The sequence below is a fragment of the Petaurus breviceps genome, unplaced genomic scaffold (assembly GCF_028583685.1).
Source record: "Petaurus breviceps papuanus isolate PSGF00001 unplaced genomic scaffold, PetGlider_PUasm1.0 90847, whole genome shotgun sequence".
Classification (NCBI taxonomy): Eukaryota; Metazoa; Chordata; class Mammalia; order Diprotodontia; family Petauridae; genus Petaurus; species Petaurus breviceps.
Genome location: NW_027187360.1, coordinates 12,435,268 through 12,455,890, shown reverse-complemented (window position 1 = coordinate 12,455,890; position 20,623 = coordinate 12,435,268). Strand labels below are relative to the sequence as shown.

Below are 20,623 nucleotides of genomic sequence, written 5' to 3'. Positions count from 1 at the left end.
AATGTCTTGTTACATGCCTAATTCTCTGATGAAAAGGACTCTAGGACCTTCTTCAGCCTGGTCCTGAATGCCTCTTTCAGGTCGAATGGACCATTTCGTTTGTACTGCCCTCCCCCCACACCCTCCATGGTGTTTTTCCTGTTCCTGTGTTCTCTTAGGCTACAGGAATAATACTGGCATATTGGGTCATAATTTTAGCTGTTAAGTGTATTGCTTGCCAGAGTGGGATCATAGGAATCAGGGCTAGTTAACATGGTTAGGTGTGTACATGTCTCAGTTAACAGTGATCTAGACATCTCCATTTCTTTGGAGGTGTCTTGCTACTTAAATAGATTATCTACTAATTGGACATCTTTAAAGGTATTTTAGTTTTCTGGGTACCTAAGAAACTTGGGCTAAACCAAAATTCATTTGAGGACCAGGTTTATGGATTTACTTAAGTCACTGGGTGTGCCCATGTAATTGTGTACTGGGGTCAACAGAAACCATTGAGTTAGTCCTTGCCTGTGTAGATAGTGCCTAAACTGACCATTAAAGGTCTTTAGAATTAAAAATGGGCTGAGCCATGAAAATGCAGATTCAAAGAAGGTTCCTAATAATTTAATCAAGGAATACATACTGGACAGAATGAAATGAACTCATGTCTACAAAGGGTTCTTTGTGACCTATTGGAGTCAGAGGACCTAGAGGTGAACCCCACATCCTATTTATGTGATTCTAGGCCAGTCAATTAACTTCTCCAGGCCTCGATTTTCTCATTTGTAAAATGAGAGGGTACACAATGTGGAAGGTCTCTTCTCGCTTAGTAACTTTTGGCCCAGGGAAGGCTCTCCTGCAGCTCATTTGCGTGTTAGCTTAACCACGGAGATCACTGGGTAGTAAAACACCTGAAGAGCATCTGGACTGAGGGAGGGAGGAGGAGGAGGAGGAGGAAGGAACCCTGGCTATTTTGTGGACGGAACATTTCTGTTCACGCTGGCTTTTCCACCTTCCTCTAAATGACTTAATTTTAGTTTTCCTGGCTGCTTGCTGCTTTAAAGGGGATGTGCTTTAAAAGTCTCAGACCTGCATGACTCTGTTTTTCCTTATGTCTCCAGGAAGGTGGGCACTATTTTAGTATCCTGGTGAGTGTGAGGGGGTGGGGGAAGAGAAAAGGGGTGGTAGAACAGGGCATTCCCTGAAATCCCTGGGGAAACCTGGGTCTGGCAGAAACCACTCATTTAGCTTGTCCTGTGGTGTCACGGAGGAAGCATGGAAAAAGCAATGAGCTAGGAGTCAGGAGGCCCTCGTCCTAGCCCAGGCTCTGCTTCTGCCACAGCCAGCAGGACTTCAAATCACTCCCCATCTCTTTCTCTGGGCTTCAGTGTTCCCATTTGTCAAATAAGGAGGCTAGATTCAGTTCTTGTAAAAGGATCATAGCACTGGAAAGGGCCTTAGAGACCATCTAGTCCGACTCCCTCATTTTGCAGATGAGAAAATGAGACCCAAAGACATTAAGCGAATTGTCCAAGGCTGTGGAATGCAGGTGGTAGTAGCAGAGCCTAGGACTGGAAATGAGAGGTCTGGCTCAGATCTGACATGCTCAGATTCTAAGTGGGAGGTGGAGAAGGTGGGGGGTGGGGGTGTCCAGAGGTGTTGACTTGGCTGTCCTGCCATCAGTCTAAGGTATTGAAAAGCTGACTGAATCTGAATAAGTATCTTACTCTGTGTGGGTGGGACAATGAAAGAACACCTTCTGTTCTAGTCTTTGATCTTTCACTGAGGGTTTCCCCTCCAGGCCTATTGTTTTCAAGTTTGCTATAACTACAGGCTGTCCAATGGAAATCCCAAGTTTCCCAGACTGACTCAAGTCCCAGCACCCGTGCATCCTGTTGTCTGGTTGGGTTCTCTAAGATTGCATCATGTTAGCTTAGAGAATTGAAAGCAATGTTACTGCAGCAACATGTAGAGCTTTAAAAATGATTATTTTCCATCTGTAGCCAGCCCACCAAGAAGCAAAATGGCAGAGAAGGGGAAAGTGGCTCAGGGCTAAAGTGAGAGAATGAGACTGCTATAGTCCAGCAGCTAGAACCTAGAGACTTTGCCTTGGTTCAGAATGGGAAAAACCAGTAGTCCCAGGCTTTTTTTTTATTAGCAGCAATTGAATAGTATGCTATTGAGCCTCTATTTAAAATCCCAGAGTCTCTGGGGACCTTAGAGACCCTCAAGCACATCCCATTTGCTTGGTGATGTGGGCTTAGGGACTCCAGCTCTGACCTTAAGATCAAAGTTGTCATCAGCAGCACTAGATTGCCTCAATCCAGTGGCATTGCCTTGCTATTGATACTTTTCCTTGATCACATGTATACATACATAAATACATACATACATACCATGTACTGAAGTGGCATTCTGTAATTGGGGATAGTGACATTGATGGATTTCTGCCCTTCTGATTATATAAATAACTATCTCTGTCTATATAGATACAAGGAGCAACCTTCTTGGACCTTTGAGTGTTCTAAGCTAAGACATTACCAGTAGAAAGGGTGCTGAATTTGGAACCAGAGGTCCGATTTTGGATACCATTTCTACCACTTGCTGTGTGACCTTGGGCAACTAACTCACTAAATCTCTCCGGGTCTCAGCTTCCTAATGGGTGGTATCAAAAGGTTGGACTGGATGACTTCTGAAGTCCCTTCCATCTCTAAATCTGTGACCCTGTGGTCCACGATCCTGGATGTAGCTTTGCTTGCATATTGTATATGAGAAGTATCTTAGTCTAAGTATAAAGAGCCTTGGACCAGGAGACCTGGGTTCTAATCTCAACTCTGCTTCTTTGTAGTTGTGTGACCACAGGCAAGTCACTTTTCCTCTCTGAGGCTCGGTTTCTTCAGCTAGAAAAATGAGGGAGTTGGATTAGGTCACTTCTGTGGTCCCTTTCAACTCTAAATTTGTGTAGTCCTATGCTTTGCTCCCCTTCATGCGTACCATAACAAAGTGTCTCCCAAACATGGCACCCTATCTACCATCTCTGTGCCCTCTCACTGGCTGTCTCCCATATATGAAATGTATTCTTTCCTCCTCTCCATCTCTTACATCCTCTAGCTTCCCTCAAGCCTCCATTCCTGTCCTGCTTTCTACAGGAGGCCTTTCTTGCTTCTGTTCTTTGCCTTTTACCAGCTGCTCATACTTTTTCCTTGTTATTTTGTATGTGCCTGCTATATACATGTCTCAGTTCCTGGAGGCCAGGAACTGTTTTATTTTTGTTGTTGGACCCTTGGTGCCTTTCACAGTTCCTGTTGCCTAGTAGGTTTTTAATAAATGTTGGTTGATTGATTATGAGAGCCTTGGGTAGTTCAGGGCCTCAAAAAGTGGGACTTGGTGTTAAATATGGTAATGTTTGAATGTCTTCCAATGAAGGACAGTTAGGAGTCGTTTAAGATTCATCAGAGTCATTCTCTTTGGAACTTTGGCTCTTGGGAGACAACAGGTCCCCGCAGTAGAATGTTTTATAATTTGGGTCCTCTGGAGCTCCTTGCCTCTTTAATTGCAGAGTATCTGAGAGGATCCTCTTCATTGCTTAGGCCTCAGTAGGAATAATAGGGACCTTTTCTAGGTGACCACAGGAAAATTTGGTTTAATAACAGCTATAAATAAACCATCAAACATAAACCCTTCATTTGACCCTATCATCTTCAAGCTATTGTCTTTATCTCTCTTTTTTTGTGGCAGAACTCCTAGGGGAAAAAAAACAACTCTCTAAGCTCTTTGGTTCCATTTCCTTTCTTCTCTCTTCTCAACCCTCTATAGTCTGGCTTCCAATCATATTACTCAGCTGAAAGTGTTCTCTTCAAAGTTACCAATGATGTCTTAACTGCCATATTTAATGATCTTTTCTCAATCCTCATCCTTCTTGACTCTTGTAACAACTGACACAGATGTCCAGCCTTTCCAGCGCACTCTCTCCTATCTGGGTTTCTGTAGCACTGTGCTTTCTTGGTTCTGCTCCCATGGTCTGATCATTCCTTTGAAGAGTCATTTTTGGATTAGCATCCATATCCTCCCCTTTAATTGTGGGTCCCCCCAAGACTCCATCCTGGGCCTTCTTTTCTCTCTCTTCACTCCTTTTTGGTGATCTCCTTAGCTCCTGAAGATTCATTAACCCTCTCTATTCCTCTGACTCCCAGATCCATAGAGCTGGGCTTGCTCTCCCTTCTAAGCTCCATATCTGTATCACCAGTTGCCTATTGAACATTTTTATCTGAATGTTTCATAAGCATCTCAAACTCAGGATGTTCCAAAATAGAACTCATTATTTCCCCCTTCAAATCTATTCCTTTATCCTAACTTCTTTATTTCTTTTGAGTGTGCTACTATCCTTCCAGTCACCCAACCTTGGATTCGAACTCGGCCCCTCTCTTTCCCTTGCCCTCTATCTCCATTCAGCTTCTAAATCTTCCTGCTTCTATTTCCAACATCTCTTACATCTGTCTCCTTTCAACTCACATGACCACCACCCTATGTTTAGGCCCTCATCACTTCTTGCCTGGGCTATTGCAATAGCCTCCTATTGTCTCCCTCCTTCAAGTCTTTTTCCCCACTACAATCTGTTTTCCACACAGATATTAAAATGAGTTTGCCTGCTCTGTAAACTCCAGTGGCTCCCTATTTCTTCTCGGATCACTATAAACTCCTCTCTTTGGCATTTAAAACCCTTTATAACCTTGCCCAAACTTATCCCCTTCTTTTTTAAAAAATAGATTTTATTTTTTCCAGTTATGTATAAAGACAATATTTTAGCATTCATTTTTTTTAAAAAATTTTGAGTTCCAAATTTTCTCCTTCCCTCCCTTCCCCTCTCCTTAAAAAGGTAAGAATTTTAAATAGGTTATATGTGTATAATCATGTAAAACAAACTTAATCTTTTCAACTTTATTACATCCCATTCCCTTTAGCCTTTCTTGATGATTCAGCTGAACTGGCCTCCTTGTTGTCTCTAACACATGACATTCTCTCTGGCCTTTGTATTGGATGTTCCTGATTTCTGGAATGAGCTCCCTCCTCAACTCTGCTGCTTGGAATCCCTAGCTTCTCTCCCAAGGACAACTCATGTTGTTTTCTACATGTAGCCTTTCTTGATTCCCTTATCTGCTAGTTCAATTTCCCTTTCCTCCAAATTGTTTTATGTTTATTTTTTGGTATATGTATGTTCGTAAACATTGTCTCCCTAATTAAATGGAAGCCTATCAAGAGGAGATACAATTTCATTTTTGTCTTTGTATTCTTGGTGCCTGCCATAAATTATAGTAAGAGCTTAATAACACTTCTTAATTGCTATATTTAATTAACTGTAGTCCATGGATCTCTGTCCCTGTTTCTCCCTGGTCTTCCCAACAAGGTAAATGGAAAATAATTCTGTGACCATTGAAACTATAGTTTTCACTGTGCCTTTTTGTTGTTCAAAATCCCTTACAGGTTTAAGACTAAAATCATAGACCTGGCCTTCAAGGCTCTACAGAACATAGTTTTTCCAACATTTGCTCCTTCTCTTTTATAGTACATGCTTTCTAATTATCATAGATTTATAACTAAGGTACTCACACATGTGTGTGCATATCTATATATACATATTAAAATTTTATTGATACTTTTTATTTTTACATATTATTTTCAGATATATCCACATAAACACTTACCTCCCTAGTGATTCTTATGTTGTTAGAAAAAAAGAAAGAAAAAAAACCAGTTACACAACCACTTCTGACAATGTGTGTGACCCTCTGCACCAACCTTCCATTGCTCCAGTGAATGGAGAGAAGTATATTTCCTCAAACCAAGGTCCAGAAAAGTTAACTAACTTGTTCAAAATATCATTGATAGTTAGTAGCTCAATTTGGGAATTCAAACCTAGCTCTTTGGATTTCAATCTAGCCCTCTTTCCATTGTACCACACTGCTGCTGTATCATTTCAACCTGGCTAGTTTTCTCTCAGGTCCTGGGTATGGTCTCGATTTCCTGTTTGCTCCTTCTCTCCCAAGAGTGAAAGAGAAGACACCAGCCTCACTTTTTCCTCTGGAGTCATCTAGGTCAGGACGGTTCAAGATGGGGAGCGTAGTACAAAGGCAAGGTGTTAAGAAAAGACAACTTACTTCCCCAGTGGGTCTGGTCTGTGCTGCCATGGCAGAGCCAATAGTTCCTCATTCCTTTCTGCCCCAGTCAGGTATAGTTGTGCCACGAGTGCGGGCAGCTACAGAGTGGGAGGAAAAAAAAGAAGGGGGTAAAATTGGGGAAGGGAGGTCAGTGGTGGCCCAGGACCAAGCCAAAGAAGTCATGAATCGCCTCAGAAGAATTTCTCTTCTCTGTGTCAGTGTCCTGGGGCAAAGCCTGAGTTAACTTGCCTTAGTTTTGGAGAAGAAGGTCATGGGGGCGGGCACAGTGAGTAAGGGAAAGGAGATCGAAGTTTACATTGATAAGAGGATCTGGCATGGCAATCATTGGAAAATAGATTTTGTGGTATTCAGTAGGGAGTAGACTGCTGACTTGTTTCTCTACATAGCTCTTTGATACTTTCTGTTTAGCTGGAGGCTGGGGACTTGTTATTGTCCATGCTTCGTTTTCCAAGAGGACCAGTGAAATCATAGAGTCTCTGTCTTGACTTGTGCATGAATTGCATTTAAATAAGGCAGTGTTTCACAAAGTTTCAGCCTCACTTTCTTCCAGAGTCATTGAAGTCCAGACATCGAAGACATAAGACAACTGGCAGTGGTCCAGGATGCAGTGGGTGACTGGCATCTTCAATGTCTGACCAAGCTTTATCTGCCTTCATGGCCATTGGAACAAATTGTTCTCATCCACCCATTCTTCCAGGAGAGAGGGCATGTGGCATGTTCAAGGAGGACAAGTCCTCTGGTATGAGGGCTTGTTGAGCCCTTTTCAGATCTGTCCAACCACCTTTGGTGTCTACCTAGCACTCAACTCTCTCTTGTGACTCCAAGAAGCTGTAGCATGTGCAGTGGCCACACCCCAGCAAACTATCTCTGCAGATGGACTAAAACCAAGTAGAGGGTAACCAACTAGCCTCAAACCTCTTAGTGAATTAGGGGGTGTCTGCCCCAAGAGTGTGAAGACTCCCACCCTTTTGGGAACTTAATCTCAGCATGAGAGATTTTGCCTCTCCCTCCTAAACTCTGTGCTCATTGCCAATCTTTTAACTGCCCTGGCCCTCTCAAACACATTAAAAAAAATTGTACACACTTCCTTTCCTTTGAAGGTCAGAGAAAATTGAAAGAGGAAAAAAAAACCTAAAAAACTCCCTAGTCCCCAAACTCTCATTGATTCACAGATGAGTCAACAAATCTGGCCCTCACTTTCATGGTTTGTAATAAAAGAATGTTTAACACCCTTTTGGCAAGGCATTCATTGTTTAAAAGACATAACTCTGCTTCCCAAGTTGTCATTGTTCTATGGTCCAAATGGGCTTGTCCAGGGATCTCACATTTTCCCATTTTCCTGTAAAAGTTTCCAGCAAAGTCATCACCCAAGTGTAACTTCTGTGTTCTGGCAAAAGATACTGTCCCCATAGAAAACTACATTATGTCCATTGATATTTTTCAGAATTTTATTCAACTGCCACTTTAGTATGACAAGCACTTGTTACATGCCTAATATGTACAGAATGTTGTACAAGGTAGTAGGGGCTGAGGTGGAAGGGAGGTGGGGAATGATGCAAAGTTTTAGAACACATGATCCTTCACCTCATGGAGCTTTTAGTCTAGTAGAAAATATGCATGTCCACAAGGGAAAAAAGATAATCACTAATAGAGAGCACTGGCCTAAGAGTCAGAAAGACCTAAGTTCAAATCCACCACAAGACACTTACTGTGTGATACTAGACAAGTCCCTCAAACTTTCTGGGACTCAGATTCTTCAACTGTAAAATGAGAAGACTGAATTTGATGACCTCTAAGGTCCCTTTTACCACTAAATCTGTGATCTATCTTCTCCAATAGATTGTCCTATTATCCCCACTCACTCACTTATCTTCATTCTCTCCCTCTCTACTGGCTGCTTCCCTATTCTCATTGCCTTCAGATGTGCCCATGGCTCAGCCCTCCTCAAAAACCCTCACTTGATCAGATTATCCCCACTAGCTATTACACAGTATCCCTCCTCCATTTTGTGGCTAAACTCCTTGAGAAAGCCACCTAAATCACTGTCTTTTTAACTCTCTACAGTCTGGCTTCTAACCTTATCATTCAACCCAAACAGCCCTCCCCAAAGCTACCAATGGTCTGGTCTTTTCTCAGTCCTCACCCTTCTTGACCTCTCCATCACCCCCTTCTCCTTGCTACTCTCTTCTCTCTAGGTTTTCCTGGTTCTGCCCCAACCTGTCTGACTACTTCTCAGTCTTCTCTTGCTGGATCTTCATTCAGATTACACCCACTAACCATGGGTATACTCCAGGGTTCTCTCCTAGGCCCTCTCCCTCTTTCTCCCTCTATACTATTTCACTCAGTGATCTCATCAGCTTTCATGGACTTAATTACTATCTCTAAGAAGATGATTCTCAAATCTGCTTATCCAACCCTGACCTCTTTCCTAGCCTTCAGATTAGGAAATCCCATCTCCATCTGCCATGAACTGGATGTCGTATGGATATCTTAAACTTACAGGTCCAAAACTAAACTCATTATTCCTGCTCCTCTAGACTCTTACCTCTTCTTAACTTCTACATTACTGTTGAGGGTACCACCATCCTTCTAGTCACTCAAGCTTGCAACCTAGGCATCATCCTCAACTCATTTTCACCACCTCCTCTTCTCCCTATATCCAGTCTGTTGCCAAGACCTGTTGAATATACCTTTATAACCTCTCTTGCATATAACCCCTTCCCTCATTGGTACAATTCCTCATTACCTCACTGCTATACTATTTCAGTGGTCTGCTGGTTGGTTTCCCTGCCAGGAGTCTCTCCTCACTCCAATCCCTCTTCCACTTAACTGTCAGAATGATCTTCCTGAAGTAAAAATCTGACCATATTGCCCCCTCCCCATCCCTACCTCACCCTCACTTAATAATCTCCAGGGGCTCCCTATCACTTCCAGGATCAGTTTACATCATCAGCTGGAAATATAAGGAAGATGCCCTGATGGGAACCAGCTTTGGCAATATAATGGGTAGAAATTTCACTCTGACATTTCTTTGCCACCTGTATATTAATATCAATTATGTGTGGATCTCGAAGCACTTTAAAATGTTTTTGTTTTCTCTACAGCAGACTTAGCAGACAAAGAAATTGTAGTTATACCCATTTTTGCTAGGTAAAGTGAAGGTAGAAGAGATGAGAAGACATTGGTAGAAGAGTTAGAGTGATGAGATAAGAGCTTGGTAACTTGGACTCTCAGTCCTTATTTTATTAGCAGAGGCTGTCATATTTCATTTTTGTATCTACAGTACCTATCCATGTGTCTTCAGAGGCAGCCTGGCATGGTGAAAGGATCACTGGCTCCAAAGTCCAGCTCTGATACTTCCATGGGCAAATCCCTTTACTGCTCTGATTACTCTGATTCCCTTCTGTGTAATGGAAGTGGTAATGCTTCCAGAACTTATTATCTTCAGTGGTTTGTGAGGAAGGAGCTTCAGAAAGGCCTGCATAAATGCAAGCTGTTATTTTTATTATTGCACATAAGCAGTGGCCTTTATTCAGTGGAACATAATAATGCCAAGGGGTGTTTCTTACAAAAGTATTTTCTTGGGTGCCTGTTTATGTATCTGTTTCCCTTTCCTTTCATTATCAAATGAGATAGCATTTGTAAAGCTAAGTTTATTACAGTGCCTGAGGTATAATAGGTACTTAATAAATGCATATCCCCTTCCTTTCAGCACTTGTTATGGACACACAAAAGGCCCCTGAAACTTTCATTGAAGTGCCAGTTATTGATTATCTTACATGTCCCTTTTTGTAGAAATTTCTTTCCCTATTATCTCTACTTTCCCTTATAGACCCTTTCTATGGCATGGTTGTACATTTCTTGCTCAGTGATCAAACTGTTCCTGAATAACCTCTCCCCCAGGTGACTCATAGCCCTGTCTTCTTTTTCTTTTAGGGATTCAGATTTGTTTCTGCTTGACAGTCGAACTATCTGGGCTACGGAGGAGGGTTGGCTGGTATTTGACATTACAGCCACGAGTAATCACTGGGTGGTGAACCCACAGCACAACCTCGGCCTGCAGCTGTCAGTGGAGAGTCTAGATGGTGAGTTCCAAGACATATTGTCAGCAGCGAGAGCCCGAGTGTGCGTCGAAGAGCTCGAGCCCAGACTAGTTTTAGCACAGCCAATAATCATCTACTTAAGTGGGATCTTTCGAATGCTTTATGCTTGAGTTTCATTAAGGGGCAAGATTTTTTTTTCCCCAAACAGCTCTAGCATTTTGAGTAGGAATGGAAAGCAGTTTTCCCTCTTTTTTCTAGACTAAATAAAAGAGAGATTTAAACGATCACTGCTTTATGCAGGACGAGCCTTGCTTTTGACCCTTGATTTTTTAACTTGGGTCAATCATTAGAGAGAAAAATAGAGGGAGGAGTTAGGGAGATGGGGTAGTAGAATCAGAAGATGGAGAAGAAAGGATCAGGGAAAAGCTGTGGGAAGAATATCTAGAAGGCACATGCCCTTCGATCCACCTCTTTCTCATAACTTAGCAGTCTTAGCTAAAGGCATTCCATTTGCAGGAGTTCTTAACCTGGGGTCTATAAACTTCTTAAAAAATGTTTTTTATAACTGTATTTCAACATAATTGCTTTCCTTTGTAATACTACAGATTTTATTTTATGCATTTAAAAACATTATTCTGAGAAGGGGTCCACAGGCTTCATTAGAAGGCCAGAGGGGACCATAGCACAAAATAGGTTTAAAACCCATGATTTTTTAAATTTATTTAAAAATCCCTGATTTTTAAAGGAACGAAAAAGGCCAAGTACTTGCCAAAATACAAATACTGACCGATGCAATCTAAAATCTCACTCACAAGGATTTATTGACTGTTTAGCCCCAACCCTACCACAAATCTAACAGAGGAAACAGCTTTCTACAGTATTCATCTTATCCTTTCTCCTAACCTCCCCTTCCACCCCCAACCCCCCAATAAAAGTACTAGCACTTAGTCTTAAGGAATCAGTGTCCTCTCCATCTCCTTTAGAAAAAAGTAGAGAAAGAAGGCCATCTAGTAGAATCCCTGTAAACACTTTGCCTTGAGCTGATGAGGCAAACCAGTTGTGAGTAGGATATAGGTGGGGCTGGTTGCATCAGTCACTCCTCCCAAGAAAATGTATTTCTAATTAAGCTGGGATGGTTCCCAGGCTTGCTTGTGAATGTGTATGTTTTCTCCCTTTCTGTTCTGAGGTGCTACAGGGCTTGATACTGTGGTGCTGCTCAGCAGTGGTTATCCTGAGTGAGGTCTCCAGGATGATGGTGGTCAGGGCAATAGGGGAGACTGGGGGTTTTGGAGGGATTAGGAAGCAGGCCTACTTTGCTGCCAGATACTACTTCTGAGTAGCTTTTCAAGTTCATTGCTTCTTCCTGCCTGTGCCCCTCCCATTTGGGAACCCAGTGAAAGGATATAACATGGCATTTTGGTTCACATAAGAGGCAACTGAGGGGAATTTACCTGGGTGGGGGGGGGGATTGGAATGTTGGGCTTGGTTCTTGGAACTGCAGCTATTTATTGTTGCTGAGTGTTTAACTGGGCCAATAGCATTTTGGATATTCCACTTTTCTCCTCTATCAAGTCTGAGCTCTGAAGGATGGATATGTGTGTGGTTTGGAAAGTACCTAGCTCCCCATAAATATAAAGTCATCTAACCCAGTCATGCACTGGACAAAAGGGAGCCACTTCAAAGTTCTGGGATTATTCTCCAGCAGGCCATTTTGAGTATGTTCTCCTAGCTGAGGAAGATCAAGAAAAATCCTTGTGTGGAGGAAATAGTAGCATCTCAAATATATGAAATCCCCCCCCCAAAAAAAAAAAAACAAAAAGCCCCCGAACCTACCCACAACAAAATAAAAAAATGCTTGTCTTTCTGAGTATTGTATATATATATATATATATATACTGTAGGCATTAGTTGTCTTTGACTCTTGGGAGATGAATCTGAGGCACAGACAGGTTATCATTCAAGCATCAAACAGCCCGCCTGGGAGGAAAACCTCGTTGTCCAAGGCATATTCTATTAGATTGTGTCTCCACTCCTGCTACATTTCTGGAAGAGGACATACCAGAAGGGCTTACTCATCAGCCCTGGATGCCCCGCTGAGATCTCTTCACTGTGGTCATGTATAATCCCCTTTTAGGCTGGGACCTGGACCTATAGGAAGAAATAAGTTCCTTTCCTGGCCTAGATTAGCTCTTAGGTTTCATCAGTTCAAGTGATTTGTGAGAGATAAGCCCACATACTTTCCTTATCAGAGGACTTACTTCTTTGATGCCCTAGAGATTGGCAATAGGCCCTTTGAATGCTTGTACACAGAGGCCTGTCTCAGTTCACCTCCTACTTGGGCCGCTTAGTGCTCAAACTCAGGAGAGTCAGGGCAGAGCTGGTTAGACCAGAGACAGGCAACACACTCAGGTCCTATAGGTTTTGTTCTCTGCCAAGCCACCAAGGGTGGGGGTGTGGATAAAGAAAGAAATGGCTCATCATTCTTGTATCTGCTGTAAATTCTGTTTTCTTTATTTTTTTAATTTAAAAAAAAAGGATTTGATAAGAGTCTGGTGGGCCCAGTGCCTGCCTGAATTAGGCCACTTGGAACTTCTCAAACTGACAGACGTTGGGGTTTTTCTGCCTTCTCCTGTGGGCTGGGCAGAGAGCCTGAATGAGATGCCACCCAAATGGACCTGATCCAAATGGCTGTTGCTCCTTCCTGGGCTTCTGCCATTCTGGGTGGATCCTTGCCTTACTCTCTGGCTAAAGGCACAGCAAATATGTTACCAGCTATGTGAGGATACAGGCTTGGTTGGCCAGGGAAAACCCTGATCCCAAAGCTTGCATTGGAATTCAGAAAGGGTAAAGAGAGAGAGGGGATGTATCTTACACTCATTTTGTAGATACTCTAGGAAGCCTCAGTTTACCTGAAAGTACAAAATAAAGAAAACTAGAACTAATATAACCTAAAGCATTTAGCTATTTTTTTCTTTTTTTGTGAAAGGAGAAAGGAGTAATTTTAATTGATGTCCAGAGAGATCAACTATTTTTCCCAAGACTGTGTCTGCAGTCAGAAAACCTGGGTTCTAATGCCACTCTGATACATATTAGTTGTATGATTCCGGGCAAGTCATTTGACCTCCCTTGGCCTCTGTTTTGTTATCTATAAAATGGAAAGTTAGACTAGATAGCCTCTGACGTCCCTTCTAGCTCCATATTTATGATGCTGTGATTCCATGACACAGCAAGTTAACATGCCCATCCATATGGGGAGTTGGGAACAGAACATGCATTTCCTGATTGCCCATCTACCTGCCCAACCTATAAGATATGATGGCTTCTGTCTTCATAATGCACAGAGCACATCTCTTCTATCATATGCTGTGAAATTAGGAAATCTTAATGACCAACATGTATGAGGGGGAAGCACAATTCATGTGTTATATGTCCAGAGGAAGCGTGTGGTTGGAATACTGTATCACCTACTGAGTGATACTATTATTAAAGATGGATGACTTTCTTTCCTTTTGGAAGAAAATGCAACTATAAGAAACTAGTTCTCCCTTTCCTCTCCCTCAGTAATTGGAATAATGGGATGAACAAATCAACCAGTCAGTAGGTATTTGTTAAGCATTTATTTGTTATGCGTTAATTAATAATACACTAGCAAGTATTAATGATTAGGTAATGAAAGCTATATATTCTTATTCCTGGGCTAGTGACATTTTTCCGTATATAATAGGTTGCTTTGGCTAGACACACAGAGTACCCAAATAGTAGCAACCTTGTTTATAGCCATAAAATTAATTCAAGTTACTGCTTCTTATGATCAAGAAAAGAAGCTTGTACCTAGGTTGGGATGAAAGTCTAGAAATCTTTTAGCCCAGAATTTAGGGAGTAAGGCAATATTCCCTTCCCTGTTGTGCTAGGAATACTTACACCTAAAACCTCCCTGGAGATTTATAACCACTCAGGTCTTGAAATCAAATCAGTAGCAACCAGACTATTGTGGGCAGCCCTGCCCTAACCAAAGTGGCAGAAAGGAGCAGCAGTTATCTGTGTGCCAGGATTGGTGCTGGTTACCAAGGGAGGTTGCAAGAGAAGTGGAAAGTAGCTCCTTGGTTTAAGTTTGGCATGGATCAACCAGTCAGCACATAGAGCTCATCCTTCCTTCATCTTTCTTTAGTTCTCTGGACTAATTTTGTAGTGTGGTGAGAAAAATGCTGGGTTTGCAATGAGAGGACATAGTTTAAAATCCTGACTGCTACTTATTCCCTATTGTGACCACAGACAAGTTATTTAACATCTCAGGGCCTTAGTTTCCCTATTTGTAAAATGTCAGGGTGGGTGGGATTAGATGATATCTAAGATTTCTTTCAGTTCCAATTCTATGGTCCTGTGATCTAGGAGTTTATCAGGTATAATAGGGGTATTTCTTCTTTGCTGCCCTCATTTAGTTCTTATATGAAGAAAACGACCAAGAAGCTAATTTCTACTCCACCAAAATGACACAACAAAAACAATAGTTCTGGCATAAATCTTTCCTGGAATGTCAGCACCTAGACAATAAGACTCCTCCTAACTTTCTGAGACTAAGAACAATGGCAGGGCTTGGTTCATTTTCATCCGTGAGGAAGCCGGATGTTGATAAGTAGTCATGTCTTGAGACAACGAAGTCGGCTTGGTTTGTTTGAACCAAAATTATTATTATTATTTTGCTTTTTGGAGGGCAATTGGGGCTAAGTAACTTGCCCAAGATCACACAGGTAGTTGTTTTTTTTTTTTTAATGTGTGTTAAGTGTCTGAGGTCAGATCCGAACTCAGGTCCTCCTGACTCCAGGGCCAGCACTCTACTCAAAGTGCCACCTAGCTGCCCCTGAACCAAAATTCTTGATTGAAAATTGGAACCTTCTTAAATTTATTGAAAGCAAACTCCTGTTTCCTAAAGACAGATTGGTCATGGATATTTGTCTTGGAGAAAGGGAGTCTGGTGGAAATAGCATTGAATTTGGAGGTAGAGGGCCGGGATTTGCATCCTACCTCTTCTAATTGCTACCTGTACCATCTTGGGTGAATCAGTTCCTCTCTGTGGTCCTACTAATTTCCTCATCTGTAAAAAAAAGAGGTTGGACTCTATAACGTCTAAGGTCCTTTCGAGTTCTAAATCCTATGGTCCAGGGTTATTGTTTTGCTCTATAGAGATGAAGAGAATTCTAGATTGGAGTCTCTATATATTGACTTTCATTTACCAAACTTTTGAGCACTTAATAGGTGCCTCTTCATTTACACAGTCAGAATTTCCCGTTTCATTCTTCTGTTTTTCATCCCACCATGGGATGGACCTGGACCTGCACTCTGTGGAAAAGAATACAAAGATTGAAAAGAGGTACCTAGCTCCAAAAATGATGAGAATGTTGTGACTAGTTTCCCTGAGTGGACCTGTTTTAAAAGATGGATTGGACTTGAGATCAAACCAAGACCACTATGACTAGACCACCTGACAGCTATGCCAGAGAGACATACTGGGTGGAAACTAAAAGGAGGGAGAAACAGACAGACAGACAGCATGGGAGGGAGGCTGGCTGGACAGAGATTCCAGGTGGGGGTCACTTTGCCTATGACACTGGAATAAGTGACCCTCCCTCCAACTCTTGTGTCTGGAATTTACAATTAGCAGTGTGGGTGCTCCCTGGGAGAGGCGGCTATGCCAGAATGTACAGGAAATTCCCCCACAAACAGCATAATCAATCAGCTTGCTGGACTCTGGGTCCTGGGACAGTCCTTCCTGATGTCAGAGATCTCTGAGGGAATGCTGGTAAACTTTGGACTCCAGATTTCGTCTTTCCTCCCATATATGACTATGTTTTAGGAGAGTAAAGTAGTAAACTGAAGTGGGAATGGTAGACACAACAAGTAGCCAGCTGTTTGAGTCTTGGTACTATGTTTTATTATCTTTCTATTTCATGTAGTATTGGGTTATGCAAAGTGAGGAAGATGATAAAAGTCATAGTAGAAAATTAGGAATCAGGTATGATCACCAAGCCATAGTTGGAGATTCTCCTCCAGTGAATTCCAGGTAGGGATCTTTTAGACAAAAATAATATGTTTCTGAATTATTTATATACAGATGTTTATTTTATATTTTAAACCTCTAGACTTTACTTGGAGCAGAGGTTCTTAACTTTTTTTATGTTGTTGTTTACTCCTCTGATATTTTGGGTGAAGCCTATGAGCCCCTACTCAGAATACTATTTTTAAATGCATAAAATCAGATACATAAGGAATTGAAAAGCAGTGTTCAAAATTAAAAACAACAATAGTAACTAGCTCATGCATCCCAAACCTAGAAGAACCTGGGTCAAGCTGGGGACACCTATCTGCAGCCACAACATCTATCCCTAGCTAGGAGACAAGGGACCCCCACCTACCAAACCAGGTGGGGGGGCCAAGTCTATAGCCTGCCTATTTTGCATAGGTGAATCAAAACCATCATTTCATGTCCTTGCTTGTGAGTGTGTTGTTGTTAAAAAATAAAAAAAGAAAAAACGGAATGGAGGAGCAATTTGAAGACAGATAACCCATCTACAAGAACAGTTATTTTCAATCCACATTCTTCAGTTTCTTTTATCTTCCAAACTGGCCTTTTCCTTAGTCAGCAGCCCCTCGGTCAGTGTTGATTTCTGTCAAAAATCATATTGGCAACTAGCTACAGCTTTGCCCTCCACACCCCTGTCTGCCACATTCATTGTGCAAAATCTCTCTGTAGACCAAACATTTGATTTGCTTCCGGAAGGTTATTTCCAGTAAAGAGCCTTGTACCTATCTTCATTGCTGTGAGATAGCATTAACTCTGCTCCCTTATAATCACCCCAGCTTGGAATTCAAAAATAGGAATTAAGGCACTTAAAGAAGAATTTGTTATTCTTAAGTTTGGTTAAGCTGAAGCAACTGAGTAGAGAAACAGTAGAGTGATTCATTAGCTGGAGGCATTCTCCCAGACTAAGCCCAGGAATATGCTCTACTGACAGTACCTATGAGCAGCAGCTGACTACTTGAGTCTCCTTAGTTCATTTCTTATTGCTTCATATCCTGTTTGTCTCCCTTGTTAAGACAAAGGAGAAAATGAAATGGGTCTTAAAGATAGAGACCGTGCCTGGTGATCCAAGAGCCCAACGTACACGTAGGGAACAAAAAATTATATTGATGAATTAGTGGTAGGGAAAACGTCTTTAAAATGGAACTACTTTCTGGTTTGACATTTAGTCTATGCTTGATTGAAGAAATTGAGATAAACCATTGTAATGAATAATTTCCATTGTTATGTTCATGAGGAATATCCTTGTGGGCATGGGGGTTGTGTGAGGTATTGCCCATATGGAGCAAGAAAGTCTTGAGAAAAGACACCTTCCTATGGTTGGACCCATCATCTTCTTTCCTAAGGAACCTTATTTTTCTTCAGTGCCTATTAATGAGTACCTTCTCCTTAAGATCTCTCATTAGCCTTCTTATAGACCATGCATCCTGCTTTCATAAATGCCATTCATGTTGTCTGAGAGAGAGAGTCACTGTCTTATATACTTGTCTCCCCACATGTACACTACTATATGTATATTATGCTTTGGGCACTTAGAAAAAGTTAATAATAATAATAGCTAATTGCTAGCATTTAGACAGTGGTTTTAGGTTTGGAAAGAGCTTTACATATTCTGTTTGATTTGATAATCAAAAAAATCCTCTGAATTTGGTGCTATTATTATCCCCACTTTACAGATAAGAAAACTGAGGCACAGAGAAGTTAAGTGAATTGCCATGAGTCACATCACTAGTTAATTATCTGAGGCAGGATATGAATTCAGGTCTTCTTGACTCCAAGTACAGTACTCTATCCATTGTGTTCAAACCCACCCATTCTATCTGCCTAAAGGTAATAAAATAACATGTGCTTTTCTTAGCTCTACCATTAGATTGAAGATGGTTTTGAATGCCACCATGTTGGTCATACGTAAATTTGTAGCCCCCCCTACAGCACTCCTCACAGTTCTCTTGAATGTAGTAGGTGTTTGAGAAAGGAGATCCCAGGAGCCCATGCCAACCTGCCTTGTGACTTGCTACAATTTGTTCAATAGAAGAAAAGAGGGGAAGAGCATTGGCCATGTTAAGACACAAATTGTATAGGAAACAACAGGGACAGGAATCTGCAAGACATAACTACCTTGCTGTCAGATGTGGACTTTTTTCCTTCAACAGCTGCTTGCTGACTGAAAATATGTCCCTCCTTCCTAGATGGACAAGACCAACAATAATTTCTTATCTTGCTTGCCATTGTTTGACCCAAAGAGAAAGACCTATCGTCCAAAGGTGTGGTTAGTTTTTTCATGACTCAGAAATACTTCCTTCCTCCAGGATTGGGGGAAGATTCTGTCCTCAACAGACTTGAGTGTGATGTGCAAGTTATGATTCTTAGTGCTTCTTCTGCTCTGCCTCAGAGGTCCTGAGATCTCCACGGTCTTCAAGTATGGCAGTGAGAAGGAATTGAGCCCTCAATAGCTCATCGCACTTCCCCAACCTAGAGGCATGGGCTTTTTCCAGACTTGAGGGCTATTCTTGACAGCTACACAATTACCAAACTACCTCCAGATCAGACCTGTAGATGGAAACTGTTTGCAAATTTCAAATTTAATATATCTGGAACAGTGTCAAGGTTTCATGCAAGGCATTTTTATTTTGACTTAATAACCTTCCAGGGGGAATTTACAGTTCCTAGGGGCTACATTTTATGGTTTCTTTTATAGAATCACTTCAAATTATAGGTTGGTGAACTTAAAGAAACCCCTCTAAAGAATGCAGAAAAATCTAATGTTGAGTGGATTTAAGGTAAAATAATTATGGATGGGGGAGTTTTATTTTAAACACAGGTTTTAAAGAAGTCTCTTGTGCTGATCTGTTATTTTAGGGGATGGGATTTGTCCAGTTTCTGCATCTGATGTATTAGATTCCAAGTGAAGTTAATTATATATATACAATGATTACTGCATTTTCTTCATAAAGTCCTTTTACTGTTGTAACCAGGCCTGGTTATTTGGTAACTTCTAATTGTGTTGGCATGGCTGTGGATCTTGATTCTGTCTTCCCCTTGGTGATCCTTCTCTGTGTATATTTGATATCCCTTTAGGACAAAGCATCAACCCCAAGATGGCAGGTCTGGTTGGAAGACATGGGCCCCAGAACAAGCAGCCATTCATGGTGGCATTCTTCAAGGCCACAGAAGTACATCTTCGTAGTATCCGGTCTACAGGAAGCAAACAACGCAGTCAAAACAGATCAAAGACACCTAAGAACCAGGAAGCTTTGAGGATGTCCAATATTGCAGGTATACAGATGGGGAAAGAGGACTCGTAATAGTTAAAGAAATTGTCGTTATCTCTACTCCTCCCTTCCCCCCCCAAAAAAACCCAACTTCTCTAAGGCACTTGAGGAGAAGCTAAGGAGCAATGTTGTAGATAGAGGAGGGGAGCAGGCTTAAACTACTCTGTTGTGAGGGATTCAGTTGAGGCATAGGGTTAAAAAAGACTTTTATGAGGGTAAGTTGGGATGCTATATGTGTTGACGAGAGATTTAAGAATATTTGGATATAGGGCCGTATCTTTAAAAAATAAGAGAGTCTCTATTTTTGGATGATGGCTTAGATATTTGTCATTGTGGGGTCAGAACTCTAGTATTTGAGCTAAATGACCTCCCACAGTTCCCTTCAGCTGATGGGATGCTATAAATGTGATATCCTTCCCTCTTCTTTTCAGTGGTAGTTGTGTGATTCCTCTGCTAAGTTACTTTGAAAAATTTTCCCAGGTCCTTAGGAAGCCATTAAAAAAATTCTTCATCTTTGTTAATAATGGGCCATGATCCATCTCATCAGTTAAAAATAGTATAAATTTGTAGAAACACAAAAATAGAATGACAAAAAGAGTTGAAATTTCTCTTCCAAAGGGACCTCATAGATCAGTTAGTCCAATTGCCTTCATAATGTGATCATTGGATTTAGAATTGTAAATGACCCCAGAGATCATCTAACTATTCACATAGCCAGCACTCTTATACAGGCCCTCAGCAACTCTTGTTTGGAGTATTGAAATAGCCTTCTAATTGGTCTCCTTGGCTCAAATTGCCCCCCATTCAGCCCATCCTCCACTCATCTGCCAAAGTGATTTTCCTGAAGCACAATTCTGACCATGTCTCCAAACCCCTTCTCCTCCCCCCCAACTCCATAAACTCCATTGGCCCTCTTCCGGATCAAATATAAAATCCTCTGGTATTTAAAGCCCTTCGTAGCCCGGCCCCTTCCTACCTTTGCAGTCATCTGACGCTTTTCTCCTCTATACATACTCTACAGTTCAGACATGTTCTCCCACTTGCTGTTCCTCATACATGATAATCCATATCCTGGCTCCG

General features: G+C 41.5%; 1 protein-coding gene across 1 annotated transcript in view; it reads left to right on the top strand.

The window, feature by feature from the left end:
* BMP7 (bone morphogenetic protein 7) overlaps positions 1-20,623 on the top strand; it is a 97,302-nt gene that overhangs the window by 61,590 nt on the left and 15,089 nt on the right. The window contains exons 4-5 of the mRNA XM_069072461.1: positions 10,089-10,237; positions 19,350-19,547. Of these exons, the coding sequence (XP_068928562.1) occupies positions 10,089-10,237; positions 19,350-19,547 (347 nt within the window). The remainder of the gene's footprint in view (positions 1-10,088; positions 10,238-19,349; positions 19,548-20,623) is intronic.